A 27,620-nucleotide genomic window follows, 5' to 3' on the forward strand; every position below is an offset into this window, starting at 1 on the left:
CGTTTCCAACACAATAGTTTATGTAAATACACAATCAGAAGAACTGCCACTGAAAAGGTTTCGTTATTTTTTGAAGAATTAAAATGATATTTGTATAGGAACATGACTGAAACAACGTAAATAATTATGTTTTAATATATATTTTTTTCCAGAACTGTCTATAACCTAAAAGTGTCAAATTCATTTATTTGTACATTGTATGGTAACAGGTTGCATTTATAAGTTATTATCATTGGTAATATGGGTACAGCCTAACAAGTTGATATATTTCATGTTCATATTATGATGATATCTTTTACGGGAAAATATGAAACGATTTTAAATGTGGTATATGTGAAAGGCGGATTGTTCAGCCACTTCATCACTGCATCAGAAGTTATTACCAAGTAACATATCGTTGTTCGGTTCAATATTTAACACCTTGTTATATGGTATCGGGGAGGTATGGAAGTATGGTATTACAAACGGAGATACGAGATTCACGGTTTAATCTGATGATGTTGGAGCCTCCTTTGTCTACAGTATGGTTGGGTTTGTTCCGGACTGACTGATGTGTTTGTCTTGTGGTTACATTGTCGCCATCTGATTTTTATTTTAGATTATCACTTGTCCCTAACCTAACCTTGACTGTTATGGCGGGAATCATCAGCAAAGTAGATAACGCTTCTCTCCATGAGCACATGAGTTTGTATTTGTTTCAATGAATACTCGTACATATTAGGATTTTTGTTTACACTTGATTAATCTCCCTTGAATTTGGATTTTAGTTTTCTTATCATATCGATATTTTTTTAATTGCTGGAACTCAGAAACGGGTCATAATGAGGAAAAACGGTATAAAGCTAGTATATTAATAATCCGAAATAAAAGGCCAAAATAAATTCAAAGTAAAATCAAAATCATTTCTATGGAATATATATTCAGCCACTATAGGGCCTTCTTCAGTCCGAAATAACACTAACACAACGTGTTCGTCTATATGTTTGTTTACATTGTGTGCAGTTAAGAAACGGGTGTCACTCATTTATTAACACTATAAGAGACATTGTAATGTTGTTAGTTAACAACACCTCTCGTCTTATAATGCATTTAGATAGCGATGAATCCGACAAAAAAATTATGTGGTGTCAATAAAAAACACTGACGAGTCCTAGAAGGACGCAACTACTGTACATTGCAGTTAAAGGATTTAAAAGTTAATTGTACAATCCTTTGGCAAAAATATCTTAGTCAATATGTCTATGTATTTCTGCTATTTTAAAAATTAATTCATAAATTAACTGTTCGAATATATCGCAATATTACTTGTATGGTACTTTACTCCTACACACGTAATATATATATATACCTATATTTATATTTATCCTGAAGGTAGGCGTTACTATAGTCAGGTAAGCCGGGCCTTTTGACCATTGGTCGACAATGTTCAGCAAACACTGAACATATGTAGGATATCCGGGTCCTGCTTAAACAGCTGATGTTGACAGCGCTGTACACGAACATCAAACGGCCACTTAATATTTATGATCAAAATCTAAAATTGAGCCTTATTTTATTATCCTGTGCTTTCGTTTTAAATTGATGCACGATGGCTGATTCATTCATTATCAAACAAAAGTTAATTCATTTTTTAGTATTTTATAATGTTTTAAAGTACTGTATTATGTAGGAGTATCATGTATTCATTCTGAGTACAACACCCAGGTGCCAAGTACTGGGACTACCCAGAAGGTAAGATTACTATGCCTATAGGATACTTCAGCAGAAATAGCCATAATTTTGTTCTCTTATTTTTTCATCTTTTTATGAAAAGAAACATTTAAAAAAATGTATCTTTTTAAATTTTCGTTTTAAACTTTTATCCATGAGAAAACATTGTACAAAAGAAAATTGATAAAAAAACGCCTTGATCTATTTCGTTGATGACATGACATTTTTCCTATTGAGGTAAACAGTTTGTTATTTGACGCTAAATAAATTTACCAATTGAATGGGTATGCTAACTAGCAAAATTATAATCAAATTTGCAGTTTTCAAAGCATTTTTTTTTTATTAAAAAGATTTATTGTCGCTTAATTTGCAAATAATTTGAATCTTTTCATCTTTTGAAACCCGTAATCGTTTTTTCATTCTGAGAAAATTTGAAAAGAAAATATGCGACATAGGTTGCAATATGCAAAACTGAAAAAGTACATTTCATTAAGTAACAACAGGGTTTCTAGAAATATTACAACCATAGGATTCTAAATTCAGTAAATTATCAAACTCAAATAAGAAGTGAAAATATCTGTTTTAAACTTTAGGGACTTGTTCTATTTATAGACATTATATTTTTTAATAAAGTTCAGTCTACACTCTTTACATTACTCTTATGCATGTACGTCTGTCATGTCTAAGAGCTTCGAGACAAGGGTACTAGAGTCACACTGTTTATCAGAAGTTTCACACATATAAATGATAAATCATCTTTATTCTACCAAGTATCATTGATCAATTCGTAAAAGTACTTGGCGCACATGGAACGACACCCCTGACGAACATGAAATGTGGAATATTAGATTAATTATACCGTGGCACAGAAGTTAAAACATTTTATGTATTGTGGTTTCTGGTTTCCTGATTACACTAATTCGTCCAAATTCCATATAACATTTTTTTAAAAATTTATTTTCTTAATATGACGTATAAAAATAATGTTTGTGATTGAAACTGTAACAATAAGTCATTATGCTATTCTTATTTTTGCAATTATGATATTATGTTTCAATGTTACACTGAAACATAATTGCGTGACGTCATCGGTGCAATGCAATTATTTGTCGCATTGTTTAACACAGACAAGACATGTTCTTTGATACAATACAAATGTAAACCAATTGTCTTTCGTGGCTCCTAAATTCTGCAATTTCAGTTTTGTTTCAAGTGATACCATTATATATCATGATGAAAAGGGGACATTGTACTATTTATTGTTAATGTGATGAGATATCTATATTTCCGGGAGAAGCTCATTTTATTAAAGTTTTATTATGGCGATCGATATAAACATATTCCTCTATCAATTCCTTACTAAAAGGCGAAAGGAAGCATTTCCCATGGGATAAGTGGAGGATTTGTTCGAATGTGTTTTGCGTTAGTTCATTTGTTAAACATTCCTGTTTAATTTCGGATAATATATCTATACGTCTTGTTCTGTAAAATTTACCGATCTGGAAACAACAATACTTATATCAAATATTTGTAGAACTTCTAACACAGTTCATAATTCATATAACATCGACAATCCTGTCGGAAATTTTAATAAATCATGGCGCCTTGTAACATGGCTTCTGGAAAAGATTTCAATGATAATACCCCAATACAAAGCTGATGTGTAATACAGTGATGAGGCATAAGAAAAAGTACATATTGAGGTGAAATGTACTTTATTACTTTGTCCATAATTCTATTTCTCAATTTTCCACATGAATGCATATAATAATCCTCAAATAACAAAATGATACTATTGGGTTTACGTCTGACGAATCATGCTGAAAAATCAGATGATTGGTTTGAAATCGGGATATGATAATACCTAACCATTTTGAGAACATATTCTAAACACTCTTAGCTTAATAAGTCAGGGATGGCTTGCTTACGTCATCAACTACATACATTGATCAGTGAAATGTAAACAAAACTTCCTTCCCCTTCCCCCCATCTATTTGTATACATTGCAGTGTCTGTTGTTTATCTCTCCCTCTTCAAATGGTACATATGTAAATATAGTAAATATATTGTCAGCTTTTTTTTATGTATGTTATTGTATTCATTAAATTGTATTGAGAGAGAGCATAAAATAAGTTGGTCAACTTGTAACGGTCCCATAATATATATTTGATACAAATGAAATTTAAATAATGGAACAATGTTTAGTAGAGGTGGAAAAGGAGTAACCGGAGAAAAAACACCGACTTACGCCAATTACATTGCAAAGTGACCATAAGAACATTGAATAGTAGTGATGACCTTGTTATAAATTACTGCTTTTCTTTGAAATTTCAAACTTAGATAGGAGAGAAAAAAATGATATCACATATAGAAATTAAAAACAAAATTATGAATATTTTTTGTTGTACGTATAAATGTTTACAATATTTTACATATCTTAGGGATGCGTTTCCTAGCGTATCAACAGCTCTATTGATAAAATCATGCGGATCTGTAGAGTATATCTTTATATCAAGGACACGGCATACGATTAAAGCTTTGTCACACCCAAATGATTAGGCAGTGTTGTGCTGACACAAGCAGAAATACAAAGTGCTGACTGATACTTAGCTATTGCTGGATTTCTCCAAAAAGTATGTGTTCAGTGTAATACATTACCAATGGCTCATCCGGCGTTTTTAAGATTGGTCATCAGGGCGTTGGTAAGAAAATGTTTTATTTCTTAGGGATAGCTTAAAAATTTGACACGTACATCTTTCCAAATTTCTAGATGTAAAGTTTTCCTTTTCATCCACTGCGATAAGAATTTATGTCACAATAATTCGATAATCTGTTTTCTTTATCTCTTTGTGATTGTTGTATACTACTAATACAACTTTGTATCGGAAGATGAAGACTGTGGGAAGGTTGTTTGGTCGACATGATTATATCAATTAAATTAAGACAATTTGCTTTTGTCATATACATTTACAGTTTGTATGCATGTTTGTGCTGCATGATTAATAGATCCACAATTAAGTTGTATGATATTTGTGAACTATAGAGGCCATGGAACCAAATGGTTTTCCATGGACGATAATGTTAGCGTTTTCCACCGTCCAGGTTAAGTGGCGTGTTCAAGTCGGGTCCTTTGATGCAAATTTCGAAGAAGATCATCCTATACACCTGAGAATAGAAATTATTAATGATGCAGTATATTATTGCTAAACTTTTATTAGGGGATGCCATCTTGAATTGAATTCCAAAATATGAAAAAAAAAATTCAAAACATTTCGCTCTTGATTATCTCCCACTGACAAAACAGATTTGGAAAATGTCTTTATACTTTTCAAATATACATGCATCGCCAAAACGATACATTCAAATTTCAAAACTGATTATGCTACCTTAGTAACCAACCAGCAGGCTTCTAACCATTAACTTATTAAATATTCTGCCCTAAAGGGTACTTCCGGAAATCTATTTTTAGTTTGGTTTTGCGGTCCCTTATAAATATCTTAATCCTCATTGTATACTTTCTAGCTGTAATGTTTTGTTTTTTTTGTCTTTTATATTGTTTAATCCTGCGAACAAAATATTTGAAGTCTTTGTCATACGTGGATAGGAAAGATATTCTACCCGAGGGTTCATAAAAACCCAAGGCAACTCTTAGGTTTAACTTCCTTTTATTACCCTCTGGTACAATATATCGAACCTTCTTATTTCTCATTTCTTGACGCTTAATTTCAATTTTACTTAAGGATTAACTTGAATAGATTTTTATGTTGTGGAGAATTAACACAAAAATCTGAGTGAACTCTAAATAAACCGGTTTATGATCAGAGTACACTCAGATGATAACACGAAAATCTGGGTGAACTCTAAATAACCGCGAAGCGGTTTTAGGATGAGAGTACACTCAGATTGTTGTGTTATATCTCCATAATATAAAATATTCAAATTAATCCTTATTATTGAATTTACTAAAGATAATCTCTTCAATACTCAAAATTCATTTTTTACTCTTTTGTCAATGAAATAATTACGCCGTCATCTCAGCCAATCAGAAGCAAGGTCACAAACAGCGACGCCATTTTTTCCTTTATGGGCTGATAAAGTAAATTTTTAATCCAATGAAAATGCTCGAAACAAGCAAAATTAAATTATATTAATATATCCTGTCCCTTTGAAAATCTACAGCAATAAATTCTAAGAAAACCGCGACCACAAATCAATTTTCTACGCATGAAATAATTAGAATAAAGCCATCTGTTTGTCTCCTTTACAGTAAATTGATCCTGCTTTCTAAAATTTACGTTTACATTTTTCAGAGAAAATAGCAATTTTTGTTGGCGCAGTAACGTCATGATAGCCATAAGCCTCGGCCGACATGAGTGTATTGCATGATATAAATCAGTACTATATCTGTAGGTATGAGTTTGGTTTCGTTTGATTGTATTTACGTCCTGTTAACAGCCAGGGACATTTTAGTGTGTTTTGTGTGGTGTCTTGCGTGTGTGAAGTGCGAGGTGCGTGTTTTTGGAGACTGCGGTATATTCGTGTTGTGTCTTCTTGTATAGTGGAACTCTTGCCCCTTTTACTGTGCTATGCCACTAAAGCATGCGAACAAAAGAGAGAAAAAACATTTAAATCTGACTAAAAATTGACTTTACTACATTATACTAAGTTGATAAATATTAAGCGTTGAACAGTATGTCAAACAGATTGTTTTTTTATTTAGTATTTATAAACTCTTACACACAACCTAAATATCCAAGGTAACCGAGATATTTCAATGACTTGTCCATTTTGGTCTACTGATCTGATGAATGTTGACGTTATGTGACGCGGTTACGTCACTCGTAGGGAGTGACGCAACCACAGAGGAGTCTACCTTAAAAGTATTATTATTTTTATTCTTATTTCTGATCAGTAAAATGATAAAATAATATTAACGTTAGTTATATGAATATTCATTGAAATGAGACCATAATTGAGAACATTAATGATAGGTTTTAAATCATCACAGTTATTACAGGGCACGTATCCTTTTTTTAAAAACTTGTTTTTTACGAACCGCTTTGGCATGTTAATACATCTGTCAATTTCTACAGTTACACATTCTATAAATGGTGTGCATTTGTTATTGACGTCAAAACGTATCAGTTAATATTTAGAACATCAGGAGACATTATAAATGTTGATAAGTAGCGTTATTAAACTTGCAAATATGCAATGCTAGCTATCAGCAAATGTAATGACATGAAAATAACGTGTAAAAGAAGTGAAATAGACCTCCTATGGGATAATCCGTGGTTTTAGTGGGTCCAAGGTCCATTTCTAGCTCGCTTTAAACTTGACACGACAATGAAATAACTTTCAAATAATGATAATAATAATAATAATAAAAAAAAAAACGCGAAAAAAAACAACAATTTTATGTTTAAAATCCTACCGATTTATCTGTTCGCATCATTTTCATATCATGATAGAAATATCGATATAATATGTATTGATATAATTTTTCAAACGAGAGTGAGTATGAGTATGAAGTTATGAAACAGATACGGATTTATGGAGACTTGTTAGTAGTAAAGCCAGACATCCCAGGAGACTGAGCGTTCTTTGTAAATTTGAGGACAAATGATAAACAGAGCACTGTTTATAATCTGAATTTCATCCTCGGTTATAATGATTTTATCACCATTACTTCACCTGTAGAAAAGTTGGGCGGTAGCTTTGCTTTAGTACATGATTTTTCTCCTCAATAACATGCTTGATACGTTCAGAGACGTGTCTGTCGATCTCAGTCAGATACGGATCTTATAAAATTTCTTTAATAAATCATTATTTTCTGAAACAGAGGTCAGCGATCAGATAATAGTTCATCCTGGATAAATTCTTAGAAAAAAGACAAATGATTGTTTTGATAGGTATTTATTTACGTAGCTGTCACTACCCGGATGACCCCGACATGCTGACCCTGAATCGTGTATCGGCTCCTTCAGGATGTGGGTTACCGAGGGTGATTACATGTAGGAGTCGATAAGACACCATAACACATAAATTGAAATAGTGAGGCAAATACTTTACAACCCATCAACAGCCCTGCATCTTATGCGTTACGTAGACCGATTGTTTAATGCGTCTATGCACATAATACTAACCTTCCGTGTTTGAATTTCAAACTTACTGCATTAGTAAGGTTGTTTTCAGATACTGGGTGTAGATTGGCGATTTTTCTCGGGTAGAACTGGGTTTCCGTCCCAAAAGTAAACCATGAAACGACTTTCAAAATTTTTAACATGTCGAAACAAGTTTTAAGTTAATATCATAAAGTGTATATGATGCTTATCATGCATGATAAGTATTTATCGGCTAATTCATCAGAAAAGAAAGGATTTTTATGTGACAAAGCCGGTGACACATGAGACGTTTCAATGAGTAGTGCGATGTGTACACTTTCACTTTCATCAATTTGCACCATTGCATAAACCGTAACTTTCAACCCGAACAGAAAAAAAACGGTTTGGAGGAAAGAACCATTATTGAGAAATCACGATATTGAATTCTTGTAATAAATTCACTTATGATTGCAATGCAAAGTAATAAGTACCAAAGAACCAGTTAAAACATTAAGACAATTTAAATTTTATTTGTTTACAAAAAGCTATGTTGATATATTTCACTGAATTCGTACCTGAGGGTAAGATACACTATGCCAATTGAGATAGACCAGAAAGGCAATGTTCTAGGTATTTGGATACTTATGTAGAAGACATGGCAATTCCTGGTCATGATATATAACTTCTTTTCTGAGTCAGAACGTCTTCAACATTATATAACTATGTCTGTAACGGTGTAAGGACATTTGAATTCCTAATAAGGAATAGTTTTGACGATAAGAGTAAGTGGCTAACCGGTAACATCAGGATTTAAAATAAGCACGGATTGATGACGTAATCCGTGTCACCAAGGAACTGTCGTTCTCGTGTACGTGTATCCTCACACGGCATCCATGTGTTCGACATAGCAAAACAGAGACAACACGTCCTGCCGAAGCTGGCCGGTAAAGTTTAACGAATATTGTGATTCACTTAGCCGGGCGATGTCTAGCAAGGAAACCTTTGCAACCAACGCCATTTTCATTAGTTTGTTTAAATATTTGATCCTTTACTTTTTATCTAAAGTTGCTTTTCAGATAACCGATTTCCGTACGCACAAGTTCACAAGGCGTGATGCTATGCGCTCAACATGTTATCATCACATCTGTATATTATTATTTATTACCCACTTCAGTAATAGCAGTATGTAAATGCCATTGACAGAAACATTAGAAGAAATGTCTTGAATACCGCCTGATTTCCATTCCAGTAACCTAAATATTATTATATAGCATGACCCAGATATCCTAAATACCCTTAGTTAAAACCACATGCAGTATGACCCTAATATCATTATTAACTTACATAGCACATGCAGTATCAATAAATCCTTAAGTACCCTTAGCACCACATGCATTGTGGGTCGCGGGTTCGAGCCTTATATTGTTTTCCTCCGGGTACTACGATTTTCCCCTGCCATATAAAACTGACACATCCTTTAATGACACTAACTGTTGAAAGGATATTCCGAAAGTCACGTAATACTATCCGTCTTTGCATATTACAGAGTTAGCTCCCTTGCGGGTAGGTATCGATTGTTACGTCATTGTGTTGTTAGCGTAATCCAAGTCGTTGTATCCGAAACGTATGACGTTACGCTCGCAAATACATGACGTCACAATCAATACCTACCCAAAAGTGCAAATAACTCTGTAATATGCAAATTAGGAACACCCTATAAGACCATCATATTCTTAAAGGCCCACTACCTTTCCGAACTAAAAATGAAAGATTCTTAAAAAACAATAATAACATAAGTTGAATGGCATTGATGTCCCCTGATGAAGTTAAAACATCAAACAAATGCAAGATTCCCTGTGTGATTTATGTTAACAATGAAGTGTATTATCGTCTGATGCAGTAATAGTCAACGCGGTGATTAGGAATACGGTAGGAAACATAAGACGACCCGCGTTATGTAAAATTAACATTTTATTAATTAGATAAATAATGATTAGTTAAATTGTTAATGGGATGATAAGTACTGTATTAACGGTAAGATAATGCGGTTTGTAACAATGTCATAAATCTCGTTTTACATTCCCGTTCTGAAAAATAAAAGCCGTTTCGAAAAGATGATGGGCCTTTAAAACATCAGCAGTAACTTTATCACAATGGCATAAACATACCCTTAATGTCAGCATTAGTTAGGCATCTCAATTTGTGGTTCCATCCGATATCGTTACAAGTGATGTCCAAACTTGATAGTCCTTTTTAATAGAATATAGAAACGGGAACTATATTCCATAATTGATCTAAACAACTAATTCATGGGGTGAAGAGTTCAAAACGATGTCTGTAATCTTTATAATATTTATGGCAAATGTGTCCAAAATGTAGCTTTTTGACACTTGAAAAAAAACCAACCAAATAATAAAAAAGATGCGGATTAATTTTATACTGATAAAGAAAAAATACCGTAAACAAAGTGATATTCTTAATACCTTTGCTTATTGAGTGCAAACCCAGTAGACATTTGCCATGTCGATACACGACAATATCATTGCATTTACCACTGGTATGATGTGTGCTTGCGGTTTTAAAATTGAGAAATGAGTTACAAAAACGGTTACCCCCTTTTTAACTTATATATTATACAGTAGCATTTCAAGTATTTGAAAGTGACTAACCTTGCGTAGTTTTACAACACATGGAAATGTTATTTCATATGCAACTTCTTTCGATGTTTTTATTGTTGAGAAATTTGATAATATAATTTTATATACTGAACTGTATACTTATAAAGAACTGTAAAGGGAAGTCTTTAACTTATTAACCCCTGAAATTTCATAATGGACTGGTCTAGTCTTTGATTTAGAACTGCCTTATTTTGTCTTCAGGGTTGAATGAGTGAATAAAGCAACCAAACGTGATAGTATAGCTTGCTACGTCCTGAATCCGAACATTATGTCGTTGTCCATGCATATGGAGTCAAATGTCGAGTTCATACTAGTGCACCAAAATAGGGTACATCATAAATGACGTGTAGGCGAATTATCTTGGTAGCGGTCTATAGTTGTGATAAGCTAAACGAAACGAACTGCACTTTACCATGCTAAATATATAAAGATTATGCAATGGAACAAATGACATAAGTGCAAACATTCATTAATATTCATGTCCAAGAAGAAAACGTCTGAAGAACAAACAGCTGATACACGTGATATATTTCATGGGAAAGTCAGAATGTCATACTGTTCAAATAGGATCACTTTTGAGTATCCTGCACATTTGTTGACTCGGCTAGGGTCCTACTTCCTTGTCTGACTCCCGATAAGGAGCGATTTCTGGAAATGTCTTTTGCTTTCATTCGTCATTAGCCAATCACAGGCGTTATAGTTTTTTTTTCATAATTCAATGGGGTTATCTACGTTTTATGTCCTTTTAACAGCCAAGGTCATGCAGTTTTAAAAATCGAATTACTAGGAGAAAAGACAGACATGCAATCATTGGTTAACACATGTAATATATTGACTTAAACATAAGATGGTGTATGGCTTATCGTTTTATCGTTGAATGTTCAACATCCCCAAAAATATAGCCCTGCATCTCTTTAAATCATACTTTTATTGCATGTATATATTTTGTGGCATTTCCATGCAAAGCTCTATTTGCACCAGAAAATCTGCTTTAAAATTAAATATCGCTAATTACAAATTCTGCATATTGTTAAACCGATTTTCATTTCAGAGTAAAGGAATTCATCAGCGATAATTTGCTTAAAATATATTATAATCTTTAGCTTAAGTTAATTGTGCTAAATCAGCACGTTTACAAGTGGGTGACTTTTATACTAATACATAAATTAATGCTGATAAAAAGATGCTCGTTATTATGTTTTTAAAGTAAACACGATAAAGATTTGTAAGAGTATTCTGAGAAAAAAATGCAATTCAACCATTTCGCGTAAACCTTTATAAAACATATCAAAATGATTTATGAAGTCAGGTACCCCACAAAGTAACACTTAATGCTTCTATCAGAATTAATAAGATCAGAGCGATTTTGATTGATCTCGAATTAATGAGTTACATTTATAAATCAGGTTGGTCGGTATATCTATATCTCAATATATCAGCAATCGCAACGGCCAACGACCTAGATAGTGCTGTGAAGGACACTTTAGCATATGTATTTTAACGTAAATGCGGTAGTTACTCTATATCATGTCATTAATATTGAACAAATCACAATAATCTTTCTAAATATCAACCTCATTTGATTTAACCTCAATTCCTTATCCGGATAGACTGAGGAATTTAAGTCAAATTTTAAAGTATTTTCACAGTGATCGCGGATACTGAAATTGACCTAGTGATATAGTTTCCATTGTTGTTTATTTTTAAGTTCTTCGAGCATTTAAGACACTTAATATTTATTTTGGGTGGTCTTCTATCAAAATTTAACGATAACAAATTTGGGTCAATTGCAGGTATCTATCATCAGATTCAAAGAAAAAATATAGAGTCAATAAGATTAAAGATTGCTTCTGAAACAAATGATCTGATGGTTATTGAACTCCAATCAAATATTAGTATGATTAAAAAGAACCATTGATGTATATAAACATGTACAAAGCATATTCAGAAGTAACAGTTATGTTCTTTTATTGACATCTTATATTCATAAAAAACCTTAATGAGCCAAACGCACACAATACACTTTTTTTTTGATAAAAATATCTGTATCTTTCATTGTAAATCAACATCTAATCAATACAAAATGTTGTAGATAGTTACAAAACCAACAGTTGATAAAATGATGACCTATCCTAAAAAGCATAGTTGAAAAAGTCGATAAACTACAAAAATATATTGCCTGCAAATGCATATTTTTTCTTATATGGTGCGGAATTTTCTTGAAAATTTGAATAAAGATATTATCATTGTCGTTGATTTGAATTCTAGGTTTTGAAATTTAATCAGAAGTCACATATTAATCAAGTTATTATTATTAATAAAAGTTTCAAGTCCTGCATATAAGATAATTACATCTAATACCGGTATTAAGCTTTGGTGTATGTGAACAAGATCATTAATTATGTCTCATACTGATATTAATACTATTAATGTTTGTGTTGCACAGTTATGAAGATAGTAATTTTGAATATGAGGAAAGTGTATAAATTGTAGCAAATACCGGTAGCATGCTTTGGTGTGAATGTGTGAACAAGATAATTAATTTTGACTTAGATTGAGGCCAGAGCCCCGAATATTTAACCTTCATGGTCGTTACACTTCATTTATCAGGACAGTGACACGAATTCGGAAATGTTTGAAATTACTTTTTGACCTTGAACTGAGGTCACTCACATACAGAAAATATATACCATAATACAGCAATGTCTGCTTGCATAATTTTCCAATGTTTTTATTGATTAATTCAGTTACTTAATACATAAATAATTTACAAAATAAAATCATATTTAATTTGTCAATTTCGCGAGTTTTATTAAATATTTAAAGTAAAATTTAAAAAAAATACAAGCAAACAAACAAACAAACAAACAAAAAATAATAATCAAAAAGAAGAAAACAACTTATAAAAGTCGAAATGTGTTTATAGAGAGGAGAATCGATAATGCAGATATAATTACTAACAATCGGATCGTGTATGTATAGATAACGTATTGACATGTTATATCGACTCGATCACACCTGGATACCGCTCCGTATACACTTTTAAACAGTAACACAACAGACACATTACAATAAGGTAAAACTCAAAATTCATGGAACCTAAATCGCCAATGAGCCAATGAGCTAAATGTTAATATGGATAAGCTTCTTTTAATGGTATGTTTTGTGAAGATTTTTGTTTATGTATGCATAATGAATGTTTTTAACAGTCGAATGCTGGTGTGTTGAAGTTCGCGAAAGATTGAGTCATTGTAATGAAGTTTACATCAAAACAGTAACAACAAAGAGAGGAAAATACGAGAACAGTGCTTTATGTAGAATAAAGCTGTATTTTAAAACCGTATATCCGTGTTAAGTGGATGGGTTGCGGTGTATTCCGTCTTTGCATATTACAGAGTTAGCTCCCTTGCGGGTAGGTATCGATTGTTACGTCATTATTTTGTGAGCGCAATTCACGTCATTTTTTCCGAAAAGTATGAGTTACGCTCGAAAACACATGACGTCACAATCAATACCTTCCTGCAAGGGCAGATAACTCTGTAATATGCAAATGCGAAATATGTATATCAATGAACAATATCTTGTAATACCATTCCGCTGTATCATATCAATATTGGTTATAATGCTTTCAACATTTCAATGAAATAAAAACTTCACACTACATTTACACATTTTAATATGACTTATGTTTGCAAAATACCAAACCAAGGGTATGACTACAAGATTGTATGTAATCTTAAATAACCTATCATGTAATTACAAAAACAAAACTTTAGAATGGTATTAAAGAAAATGACCCATTTATGACATTCATGAACTGTCGTAAACCGCTAATGTCGTGATTGGTGTGGCTCTTGGTACGTTAACTGTCAATGTCATAATTGGTGTTGCTATGGGATACGATTTGTGGAGTAAACGATCAATGCCGTAATAGGTGTGGATCTGGATACTTTTTTTGGATAATTCATTAAATCGCTAAAAGTACACATGGAAAAAAGGAAATAGCTCAGTCATTTTAGTTATCCAAGTATTTAAAGTGTTGAAGATTATGCAAAGTAATCGATTTACCCTTGACAATAAAACTGCCGGACGTTGAGATGGTGAATAGCTTAACTAATCTGCATTCAAGGAAACCCTAACACGGGGATGTACTCTTACGGACGCGATTGTTTATTTAAGTAAGTGTATATTTAGGATAATGATACATTTTACCTTTTACAGATTCTCAAAATGCAAGTCATTTAAACGCCTCGCTAATCAATCACCCAAAGGTGGTTTTAAATCAACAGAACTATCTCTTTAGCGTTTTATTGCTCGATTATAATTTCAATTATTCTGGCGCCTTAAAGTAGACATACAATGTATCCAGAAGTAATACCTAGGCGGAGTGTCGATGATGCTGAGGGCAATTTTCAAGGACTTGTGTAAAATAAACACTTCACATTATAAATACAAACCGATACATCAATAACGACACGTTTAAAAACAGATTACTTCAATTTGAAATTTTGATGATTTTTTATTTTAAAAAAGGTACACTAACATATATTTATATATGATACGGTCGCGCGCTCGTCCAATCATATACAAGCATTACCTAAAAAGAGTTCTAACCAATTGATCTAAGTAAAGATACAGTTTGGGTATATCAAGAAAGATATTTTATTTTGAAATTTGATGATCCTTAAGGTTTCAATTGATAAATAAATACATTAACAACAAGGACATACACTCGTCCAATCAGGAACAAACATTGCCTAAGAAGCGTTCAAACCGACATATCCTAGTAATAATCACCCACAGGCACACAGAATCAAATCTTGGTGGATTACGACTAATCTTAAAAGTTCAACGTACTTTTGTGGTTATGAATCTGATATTTTGCATATTTGATGTGTCCTTACAAATATTCACAAAAGTTCTTTTAGCTTCTGAATCATAAGACATTAAACCATCAAAAATGATATTTCATATTAACGATAAATATTAAGGCATATTACATGAAACTGATAAAAATGCATGAAAAGTTAAAAAACACGTATTATCAAGATTAATGAAACTCCTTGTCAACTATTTCATGGAGTAACTCAATCGAAGCCGTTAGAAGTATATATCACATATTTATCCTTTTTGCAGTTCGATGTTAAAATTGTTTTACAATGCAAAATTCCGCTATCTGGTTGCATTAGTAGTTGATATATATGATTTAGCCCTTTCATTTTACTTCATGGATGATCATGTATGGTTTCCCACGAAATAGGAAAAAAACCTTACCTCGCGAAAATAGCTAGCTATCGGTTAACGGTATTGTCATATATCAAAGGTAATGACAGGTGTAGCGTTAACGGTAAGCTAATAACTTTTTCGACTCTACAAATTTATCAATCTCGTTTTACAACCCAATCTTAAAAAATAAAAGTCGTTTCGGATAGGTAGTGGGCCTTTAAGCTGATTAGGTTGCGTAACCTATCTCATCAGTCCAACATCATTGGAAAGCCATACTTAACTAATATGGATATATAGTAATATTTAAATAAAATGGTTAGAAGTTATACGTGTCACCTAATTAAATGATTAGTCGTTATTCTAACGTGGTATCATTTCTTTAACATAGGAACGCATAAATTTGAATATCCCATTTTTTCGATACAGGACGCATAAAACGACAATTTATAAGTTTAATCATTCAATATAGATTTGACATGAATCATATCCGTATAAGGTTTTTCGATACCACATATAAAACAAAGGAGTGCTTGACCTTTCACCATACATATACAACGTCATAGTTCTATGAAGACCTTTGTGTATCTCAAGTGGTAATTTTGCTAATGTGCTAAAATGATACTTATATTTGTATTTTCAGGCTTGAATTATTTATTATCGACTGGCATTTTAAACTAGGCCCTATAAATCCTTGATTTCATGCACATTCCTTTAGTTTAAGTTAAGGAGTTTTCTGTTATTTATGTAATGCTTTCCTATGGGGAATGTTAAGTTCAGGAATTTCCTTAAGTTAAAGAATTAGCTCAAGTAACAAACTGAATATGTGATCATTTCATGTCGGTCTTTAGATGTTTTCCTTTTTAATTAATATTGATGCTAATGGTTTCGGAATAAAATACACGTCGGAAGTTATTGTTTATTTGTATAATAATCTCTTAATATCTTACTTTAAAATGTATTATGCCAGACACTTTGAAATAGCTTGCTAATTTCCTTTCAGCATAGGTTTACAAGCAATTATGAAATCAATATTGTTATGTATCTTCTGGTTAGATAATCCCTAATTCACATGTATGAATTATTTACTAAATCACCTAGGAACTTTATACTAAATTCAGATAACTAATGCGTGGAAAACCATAAACAAACACAAATAATAATAAACTAATATGAATTAAAAATCTGAATCATATTTGAAAATCTGGTAATTTTTGTCTATATTCTTATAGTTTTTGTTAAAGTATCAAACGAGCGCAATCTTAAACAAAGTTTGAATCAGAAATACATAATATATATTTATGTACGATTTCTATCATTATACTTACACAAACACGTGTTAAGCAACCTACAAACAAACAAGACCGATAAGTGCATTACATATTTTATACATATTTATAGACACAGGAAAATCCCCCTGCTGTCAATCAAACACTTTACTCACACCTTAAGTAGAGACTCAGTATGCGGATATTCAACATGTATCTATATAACTCACCTGTTTAAAACTTACCTGTATGACGGAGTCGTTGTCTGTGATATTTTCAGGTCAGATCTGAGTGCGTCAGGACGTATCCGCATAGTATCCGTTAAAACAGACGACAGCCATAACAAGACAGCACCTCATTCTTTGAGACACAGTTGTCAACATGTAAATTGAAAATACAGAAGTACGAAACAAATCTGACGACCTTGTAACGATGATTATTTACATCATATTACTTAGCTTCCTCTCTTGTGAGTGTTATTTCCATCATGAAGGTAAGTGGCTTACTTCATTTTTTTTATTGACGTTTACTTTCGTATAAAGTAATATCATTCTGGTTTTTTTTCCTTAATGAATTCAGTTCATTTTGTCTAATATGTTACTAACAATATAGTATTTATTGTTTATATAATAATTGCATATGATTAAAAAATAACATAAACGGTTCACAGTTTAATTAATGTCAAATCACATCTATGACACAACATAAAGACTCTTCAGCCAAAACAGCGTCATGTGCTTTACGTTCGAACTAAAATCATTGACATAATTTTGCCTATCCCTCTAAATTTAACTCCGTAAAAACCCAGACGTACATTTTCTTCCATCTTACATCAGTCCTACCTCTTATCCCGACCTCACCTCATCCTTGTCTCCCATCCCAAGCCAAACATCAACCTACCCTACCGCAATCTTCTCTACCATAACCTAACCTACCACTACTTAACCTACCTCAACCTACCCTACCTCAACTACCTACCCACCCTACCCTATCATAACCTACCCTACCTCAACCTACCTTCCTCAACTTACCCTACCACAACCTACCCTTCCCTCAACTCCTTCCTCACTACCCTACCACAACCTACACTATCATAACCTACCCTACCTCAACCTACTCTACTTCAACCTACCTTAATCAGTTCATCCTTCCCCAACCCACTCTACCTCAACCTACCGTACCACAACCTATCCTTCTTCAACTTACCCTACCACAACCTACCCTATCATAACATACCCTACCTCAACCTACTCTCCTTCAACCCACCCTACCTCAACCGCCCTACCTCAACCCTCCTTATATAAAACCACCCCTTTTTATCCCAATCATACCTTAATATATCCTTCCTTTCTTCCTTACTACACCACCCACCCTGCCTCAACCAATCTTATATCAATTCATTAATCCCCGATCTACTCTAGCCCAACCCTACCCTACATCATACCACCTTATATCAACCGACCCTACCTGGGCCCATTCTACCTCATCCCAACTTACCTGACCTCACCTAACCACAACCCTACATCAACTGAATCGCTATCCGAATTGAATCCGTACTTGACCAAATTTTTACCTTGTCCAACCTTTATCGTTTCAAGCTTAGTGACCATACTAGATAGATGTCCCTTTCCTCCATTCAGGCCCCTACACCCCTACCTAACCCTACCTCACCCTTATATATCTCCTATCATTTCCTCTCCCCTACCTTTCCTGTCTTCGTCTATCCTACCTAAACCTTTTTAACCCCTTAACATTCGCCAAACCCCTATCGCCTTACTATTAATAGAGCCTCACCCTTCTCCGCCCCGCATCATGTATCCACTCGTGTCTCGCCAAACTATCATGTCGCTCTGTCCGACCGTCCAACCATTCCCCTTTATAAGCAGCTGGTATCTCTGTTCATCATCTATCCACACTTTCCTCTTTTTCTTTTTTTCTTTGCGATATGAAGTCGGTTGTTATTTACTTAATATGTCTTCATCGGTACTGACTGTAAACGAACAAACAGTAAAAAGTTTTGCGCCTTTGAAACTTACGTACGAATAACTAATTGAATTATATTAATCAACCTTATATCGACTTTCATATTTATCATTAAACTGTTTTATAGCGTAATGTATATCTTCATCTTACGTATCAAGATTCTACCGCCTATCATTGCATATTTTTTTTAATATCGACTTTCCTTTTTTTTGATTACTCATGTCTGTTTCTAGCTTTACCATACTCTTTGTCAGTTGCATTCCTTATGTACTAATCCTGTTTTCTTTGAAAAAAACCCCCACCAAAACAAAACAAAACAGTCACCGACTACTCTGTCCCTTCGTACGACCAAGCATCGTTAACAACCATAACCCCTATAAGCTATAACTAAACTATATATCATTGGGCTCAGATTGAAAACAAACTCTTATGATAAGAGTTAAATCAATAAGTGTACAAGTGGGGAAAACTTAATCTTTACCCACTTCATCACACAAGCATGACTAAAAGGTTTACCACCCTGCAGAGCCATATAAGTGAAGAGTATTTACAATCTGATACGTTACTCGTGAAAAGACTACTTAAAACATGAAATATAGCGATATCTTAACAGGTATGAAGAGTAGGTTTTGTAGCGGTTGAAAACGTTTGTAATTGGAGATTTTAATTTTACAGAGAGCCATGTTGTCCAGAGGGTGGATGGATGGTACAACAACTTTGCTCATATAAACTGGGGAGGAGCCGGTAATATTGATAAAACAATTAATAAACATCCAATTAATTCTTTTATCCGCTATTTTCACATACACACGTGAAAGACAATAATAATATGCATCGAAATGTATCAGGCTAATGACACGTGTGTCTAGAAACGATTTTTCTTATTATATGCTTATTTCACAAGTATCTCGATTGGTTTTCATTCTTAAGATATCAGATAATTTGATTATACGTAATTATATATTTAGAATGTATTGTTAAAAACATACATCGTTGCAACCACCGTCTCAGTTTTGTATCCTATTCTTTTTTGTTGATAAATGAAACTTGCCATTGTAAATGAATGAAATAGGCATGTGATTGAATAATACAGTTTTATTAGTGAGCTATATAACCCCGTTTGATATAGAGGAACCTTTGGTATAAAATTGAAGTATAATTCTCTAAAGGTTATTGCGGTATTCGAATAACTAATTTGTGGTATGTTTCATGGTACGAATGAATGTGCTATAAAACAATATGATAAATGTGTTTTGTAGTAAATGATAATGTATTTTGTAGTATTATATATTACGGTATTTAATTATTATTACAGTAAATATGAGTTTTTATATTTAATTAAGGTGAACCTCTCCTCCATAACATCACGACGGCTTACGCTGACTATACCTACCAGGCCCGTAGCAAAGGACTCCCGAGCGCCAGGGAAATCAGCAATGCGCTTTTCATACAGAATATGTCGATAGAATCCGGGGGCTCATCCCTAAACAGATCAGCACTTTTTGCCTTCTTTGGTTAGTTAAAAGACCCTTTAGGGTTCTCCATAGCGTCATCAGTACTCTTCGGCGTGTGAGACAGTTTCCCTATAATTATAATATAATTTAAAATGCATACAAATCAGCGCTAACTAAAGGAGAAATGCTGTTTAAAACGCCAAATGCCACATAGCCTTACATAAGTCACTAGACATGTATGTAAGTGGGGTGTGGTTCGAGGAAAAATATCCACCAGACACATAGGCACGAAAACCTAAACACAAACATAAAATTTTGAAACCTTAAGAAATCTTTAGATTTGTTTTTAGATTTACAACATGTTAATCTAAATGATTTCAATCATTGAATTGAGTGTTGCATCCTGATTCGAAATACATCGACCAATAAGAACTGTTTATTTTATTGACACACAGGTCAGTTGGTAGATTTTGAACTCACGGATGTTGATGATACGACATGTCCAGTTGAGTTGATGTCTATCCCTGTACCAAGGTGTGACCCGGATTACGACCCACAATGTTCCGGGACCGTCTCCATGCCATACGAACGTGCCGCCTATGATAAAAAGAGCGGCCAAACACCCAACTCACCTCGTCAACAGGTACTGTGACGTAACCAATGTAAATAGGCAATGTCTTTAGGCAGTTTATTGTTTGGTGATTAAATATATGACATGAGATAGTTTGTATCATTATAAAATGGTGCCTGTCACCTCTCAACCACTGTACAAACAATATCATTCTAATATACTGTATAGCCGGTTTTTTTGAGAATTATAATTTCCGCGATGAGGACCCAAATCTTTCTAGAAAATTAAATTTTAGCGAATCCAACTTTCCCGATTTGGCTTCAAGAGAAAAAAATCTCGATAATAAGCCGCGGCTTATATAATTTTTTGGTAGTAAATCCCAGGTTATTTTCAGGACTGGCCTATTTTCAAGCCCGTCTTATTTTCGAAGTCATTTATCTTGTAAGGAATGACAAGCTTACTTATGAGATCGGCTTGCTTTCGAAACATTTCGTCGGTGTTTAAATTGAATATTCAAGTTCAAACAAAACAACTATATTAAAACTGCATGAACTATGTATGATTATTTATACAAATATGCAATTATTTATACATATGCATTTATTCATGCATATAATTTAAGAAGTTTTTAGGCGTTTTAGATAATTTCCTTGCAAGAAATCCAAGGCTTACTTTCAAGTGCGGTCTTTTTTTCAAAACCAGCATATTTTCACGATACATTTGGCTGATTAAATAAGAAATACAAGGCTGATTTCAAGACCGGATTATTTTCGAATCAGGCTTATAATCGAGAATGTAGGGTATAACATTCAACCATTTTATGCATATTTCACTGATCAAAATTTTGCGACCATGCCGATCATCCTCGCAAAAATAACCAACTATACGGCATATCATATCTAAGTACATGTATACAAAATAAAACTATATTAACAACAATTAAAAATACCATTACAATAACTAGCATCTTACGGCAACTACAAAAAAAAAATCCATTTGAAATTTATTTAAAATGCATTGTAAGAATTCTTGTATTTCAGTCTATACTTTTGACTATTGAATAATAGCATTTTATTTCATGTTTTTAGTTTAGTGTTTCCTAGAAGGATTAAACCGCTTATGTCCCACTCTAAAGAAGTTATAACAAAATAACATGTTATCTGACGCCTTTTCGTGTGAATATTCCGAATTTGCATATAGGAGATTTCAGAAAAGATGGCGTGACGTCACAGAAAGTTTACATCCGGGTCCTCAAAGGTACAAACACAGTATGGCGACTAATAAAAACAATAACAGATACGTACATCGCTGCTACACAATCGATACTTTGACAAAAGTATACACATTCATACTTGCAAATTCCGATTTTAAAATTGTTTCTTATTGTTTCAGAGGTTACAGACATTTATATTTTTGTATTTACAATTGTTTATTGCTGAATATATTAATTTGTGTAGATAGAGTGTTGAAGCCAGCTTGCCAAGCGGTGTCGGGCCGTCACAGTACCCGTTTTTTCTTCACAGGTAGAAATCCTTGTTGTGAAAAGTTATGAATAGATCATTGATTTTATTGTTTAACGTTTCTGTTATACATGAAAAACTTGTTCACAATACTATTAAATATAACGAAATGTGAACCACATTGCCAGACCACGGCCGCTCGTGCATGGAGCCTTCGCTGGTAGATCACCTCAGGACACAGCCCATAGTTGGGAATTTAATAATATAAATACGTAATTACCAACACATATCTCAATAAGTACTTGTAAAAAATATATATTTCGTTCTTTTCCGCGTATATCTTCCTTTAAAGGAATGCTATAAACCACTGTGTTACACTTATATGCAGATCTTCGCAATGTACATGTTTACGTAAACGTATGGCTGCCGAGATCTCGAAAATTAAAAATGGTGAAATCGTTCAGTTTTAATGCTGTAGAGTTTATTTTTTAATGTCAGTCGCTTTTATTCCATGGACTGCTAGTGAAGTCTCAAACTGAAGTGATATTACTTTAAAATAATTTGAATGCATGTTAGATAGACTACATTTAGATTTATGAATACAGATCGTAATACTGTAAATGCCGACCAGGACACATTGCGCACGGCTTCGAAAATCCTAAAATACTAAAAGTTTGTTTAAAAATACGATAAAAAGTAACTATAAACTGACTCATTTGTATGTCATGAGCTAAAATCCAAAATTTCTGACGAACAAATTATCTAGAATACGTAATTTTGTGACTCTAAAAAAGGGCGAAATTCGAGGTTTCGGCAGTACTGTACGTAATGGCTGCCGTGCGCTTGGGGTGATCTACGAAAGCAAACTTTAATTTGGTATTATTGCAGAGTTGGCAAGATATTGCAGAGTTTATTATGCACTTGCGGGTAGGTTATTGATTGTGCACGTTGACGGGTAGGTATTGATTGTTGAGCGTGCCATGTGTTTGCGAGCGTAACGTCATACGTTTTGGAGAAAACGACATGAATTGCGCTCACAAAATAATGACGTAACAATCGATACCTACCCGCAAGGGAGACAACTCTGTAATATGCAAAGACGGAATATTTATGTAACCATAACATTTGTATACTTGTAGATAAATGGTGCCACCAGTTATATTGACGCCGGGTTTGTTTACGGCACCAACACCGTAAGAACAGCGTTCCTACGTAAAGACAAAACAGCGTACCTAGCATCAGGAGATAAATGGGAAAAATATCCGGAAACGAATGATATCGGAGTTCCATATGATGCTTATCCGTCCGTTTCAAATCACAAGATAGAAAATCCACTTAAATTATGGAGTGAGTCGATATAGTGTTTCGTTTAAATTAATGAAAAAAACATAAATGATGTTTCAAATCAGTATACATTGTCTAAAATGTCAATCATATTTTATTAATATACATGCAAACTTTCCTTAGCGACCCCCTTTGTATAAAAAAACCATTAATTAAATGAGATATAAATCCTTTAACATACAGTGGAAACAAGATTAATTTTGGCTACCTCTATATTGACATGCAGTGTATGTTGATAACATAAAACATTATGTATAATTAGTAATATTGATTTCCATTGTTGTGATATCCTATAATACTATACATTATGTATTATTAGTAATAACTATTCTCGTTGCTTCTACAGAGTTGGGCGATAAACACGTCCATCAAAACCCTGCAGTTCTCTCCCTTGGCGTCTTGTTCCACAGATGGCATAACCACCTAGCAGATAAGTTTACCAGAGAGGACGATAAAAAATCAGCACCCGCCGATATTTTTGCAAAATCAAGAAAATGGGTGATAGCCAGTCTACAGGTATAGTGGGTTTTCGTTTTTAAAATCAAATACTATGTATTTTCATTTCAAAACGGGTGCGTAGTTGAATTATAATTACATTAACGTTTGACTCATTTCTAATGTTGAGAGAAAGTTAGTTTTAAAATGAAGCAGGGCTGTATATCATCGGATGCCTTCTCCTACCAAACTTCATTGTATATATTTCTTCATATTTCCAAATGCAATCCTGACTTACAGATGATACTTTATTAAATATTTGACTTTTTCAGAATATTATTATCTATGAATGGTTACCGAAGCTTTTGAAAACAAAGTTGCCACCATATGAAGGTATGTATATATTATATATAACAAATTACATTATTGCTTTAACACTGTGTTGTCTTATGTATTAGTTAGATTTTTGTTATTGTTTTCTTTAAAACAAAAGAAAAAAAGAAATTGTAGAGAGACAATATTGAGTTTTCGCTTTCTTAATCACAAGATATAATTTTTCACATCCTCTAACTTGATTGCGATGTATATGTGTTTTAGGTTACAAGGCGTCAACAGAGCCCGGTATTACAGCGGTATTCGATGCAGTCGCCTTACGATACATAATGACATTAATTCCCGCCGGCATCTACCAAAGGTATATCTTGTTAACAAGCTTGTTCACATCTTCAAACGACGGCATATATTTTAAAAAAAATCCAATTTCATCAAACGGGCGTTATTCACGATATATTTACATGTATTGCATTAAAAGCAATCAACGTAAAATTAAATGAAAAACGTACGATATATTCTGATAACCAAGAACCTGGAACACTTAACATATTCTGGAACATTATTTTTAACAAAAACGCAAACCGTAGCAAATTACAATATCACGTGACGATTTGAAGAGCTTTACTGTCAAATGTCATTAACTGAAATAACAAAATAGAAAGCAAAACCCTTTTGTGTTGCAGAGAAATCGATGGCTGCCAAAAGAATGACACTGGTTTGGGTCCAAGGCCCCTTCGTCTGTGTAACACCTACTTTGGATCACAGGTCTGTTCGAATGACGTATTTGTGTCTAGGTAAATTAAGATGGGCTTTAAAAAGAAGGTGAATGTGTAATATCCTAAATGTAATACAAGTCATTAGTAAACAGTTTTAAAGAAATAATTTTTGACAATTTAAGGAATATCGTTTATGTTCTGTGAGCGGTGGAGCATCTTTAATATATTTCGTGTTGTGTGCAATCATTTTTGTTCTGTGAATAAAGGTGCATATTATGTATATGAGCAGGTATTTAAGCAGTGCTAAGCGCGGTTGTTTATGAGTAAAGTTCGCCATTTAATTTACAGGACATTCTTACTGAACGAGAGGATGGTATAGAGGAGACGCTGCTTGGTCTTGCAACTCAACTAAGTGAGCGGGAAGACATTCAAATCGTGGAGGATATACAAAGTACGAATAGCGTGTACATGTACTACATTAATGTATATAAATTTTCAATGTTCATGTGAATTATTTTAAACTAGCAAAATTATGTCTTTTTATATGTTTTAAAATAGAAGTGCAGTATTAAAAATTTATTAAATATAGGAATCTATCGAAATTTTCACATCATTTGGAATTGGTTATTCGCGCCGTTTATTCAACTAAAATTATATCACTTTTTCATTACACACGATGAGTTCTAATTCGTACAACAGCTATTTAGAATATAAAATATTGACATTATCAATATCAAACTAAATTGTGTGTCATTCATCATAAAACCCAACCAGCAACTATTGCTTATCTTTATGGTAGGTAAATGGTTCGGCCCCTTGCATTATTCCCGCCAAGATCACGTAGCGCAGACGATAATGAGAGGACGTGACTACGGCTTACCGGACTATAATACCGTCCGTAAAGAAATGGGACTGAGACAAATCGCAGAATGGGGTGATATCAACCCTGCACTGAATAGGACCAATCCAGAGGTATCTGTATGGAATCCTAACTTTGAATATCTCATTAATTGCAAAACATTACAAATGGATTGCTTAGGTCATCAACGTTTTTTTTTAATTACCATTGTGTCTTTTTCAGATTTGCATTACAAAGTTTTGGTTCCTGTATTAAATCAACGCATGAAATAGTATAAATAGTACATATATTTAGTTTTAAGTTATTCCATTCTTTGATGCATTCATCTATATGCAATTCAATTATGACTTTATCATGGTGCGTTGTTGTTGATGAGGAGTATATTAATGACATACAAATAGGATCTTAAATGAGTAGTCATTTCGTATAAGACTTTATGAAATTAGTTTTTATATTTCCAAACTTTTGAATTTCCCGCCAATAAAAAAGCGCTCCAATGACACGTGCAAAAATTTTACCTGGACAAAGCTATTTGATTGCAGACTGGTTATTTAATAAAAGGATAATAAAAACTTTTATATCACAGGTGTTCGAGACATTGAGTAGGATATATGGCGATATAAACATTATAGATCCATTCGTTGGCGGCATGCTGGAGACAACATCAGAGGGACCTGGTGAACTGTTTTCGGCTATACTAGTCGATCAGTTCACCCGTGTAAGAGACGGTGATCGATTTTGGTTCGAAAATAACCAATCAAGGTAATAAATAATCAACAGTTTCGTTCACAATTATCAGTGTTATCCTATAAAACATTGAGCATCAATGATAAGCAATGGTTAACAAAAACGAAACTTGATAATTAAATCTAGACTAGGGCCCTAAGATCATGAAATAGTCTTAAGTGAAAAACGGTCTTAAGTTTTTACTTAGTCAATTTTCATCGGTTAAAGGGCTGTAGACTGTTTCATGATTCTGGAATAATATTGAGACGAAATAGCATTGACGCAGTAGTTCAAGAACTATATAAATATGTACATTTGTATACTGAATTTTAGGCACGGTAATGTCCGCAAAATGAAGTTGGGAGAAGTAGCCATATTGCTCATACAATTTTGTATTTATTTATTTCAAATCTTATACCATTGATTAAACCATTGTTAAATTATTCGTTTGTAGATTGTTTACACCTGAAGAAATAGCGGAAATAAAACAAATTAGTCTTCATGACGTCATTGTGAAGTCATTGGGAATCAACGAGAATTATCTTCAAAAAGACGTCTTCGATGTAACTGGTATGTTAAGATACACATAACCGCACTTGTATTTCCAATTGTCTTTTTGATTTTCTGTTTCATTTCGGATCGTGTAGTATGCTATTAATTTCAAAATACTATGCTTTCCAACGAAATATCACTTTGTGCTTTTTTATAATGATTTATTGACTATTAGCCAAGGAAAAGCAGACGAGTAATTTCTCT

General features: G+C 33.3%; 1 protein-coding gene across 3 annotated transcripts in view; it reads left to right on the forward strand.

Annotated features, from left to right (window-relative positions):
* The window catches only part of LOC138321714 (dual oxidase-like), a 50,471-nt gene that overhangs the window by 7,244 nt on the left and 15,607 nt on the right, over positions 1 to 27,620 (forward strand). For 2 of the 3 annotated variants that reach the window (XR_011208351.1, XM_069265619.1), the window contains exons 2-14: positions 17,264 to 17,476; positions 19,642 to 19,710; positions 20,310 to 20,480; positions 20,876 to 21,063; positions 23,591 to 23,798; positions 24,142 to 24,311; positions 24,563 to 24,623; positions 24,828 to 24,924; positions 25,247 to 25,328; positions 25,628 to 25,730; positions 26,079 to 26,251; positions 26,725 to 26,900; positions 27,319 to 27,434. Coding sequence is in view for 2 of the 3 variants with exons in the window: in XM_069265619.1 (XP_069121720.1) it covers positions 17,416 to 17,476; positions 19,642 to 19,710; positions 20,310 to 20,480; positions 20,876 to 21,063; positions 23,591 to 23,798; positions 24,142 to 24,311; positions 24,563 to 24,623; positions 24,828 to 24,924; positions 25,247 to 25,328; positions 25,628 to 25,730; positions 26,079 to 26,251; positions 26,725 to 26,900; positions 27,319 to 27,434 (1,675 nt within the window). In the remaining variant the exon portion in view is untranslated. Of the gene's footprint in view, positions 1 to 17,220; positions 17,477 to 19,641; positions 19,711 to 20,309; positions 20,481 to 20,875; positions 21,064 to 23,590; positions 23,799 to 24,141; positions 24,312 to 24,562; positions 24,624 to 24,827; positions 24,925 to 25,246; positions 25,329 to 25,627; positions 25,731 to 26,078; positions 26,252 to 26,724; positions 26,901 to 27,318; positions 27,435 to 27,620 lie in introns of those variants that run through there. The other variant, XM_069265620.1, reaches the window with a different exon arrangement.

This window comes from Argopecten irradians, chromosome 4 (assembly GCF_041381155.1).
Source record: "Argopecten irradians isolate NY chromosome 4, Ai_NY, whole genome shotgun sequence".
Taxonomy (NCBI): Eukaryota; Metazoa; Mollusca; class Bivalvia; order Pectinida; family Pectinidae; genus Argopecten; species Argopecten irradians.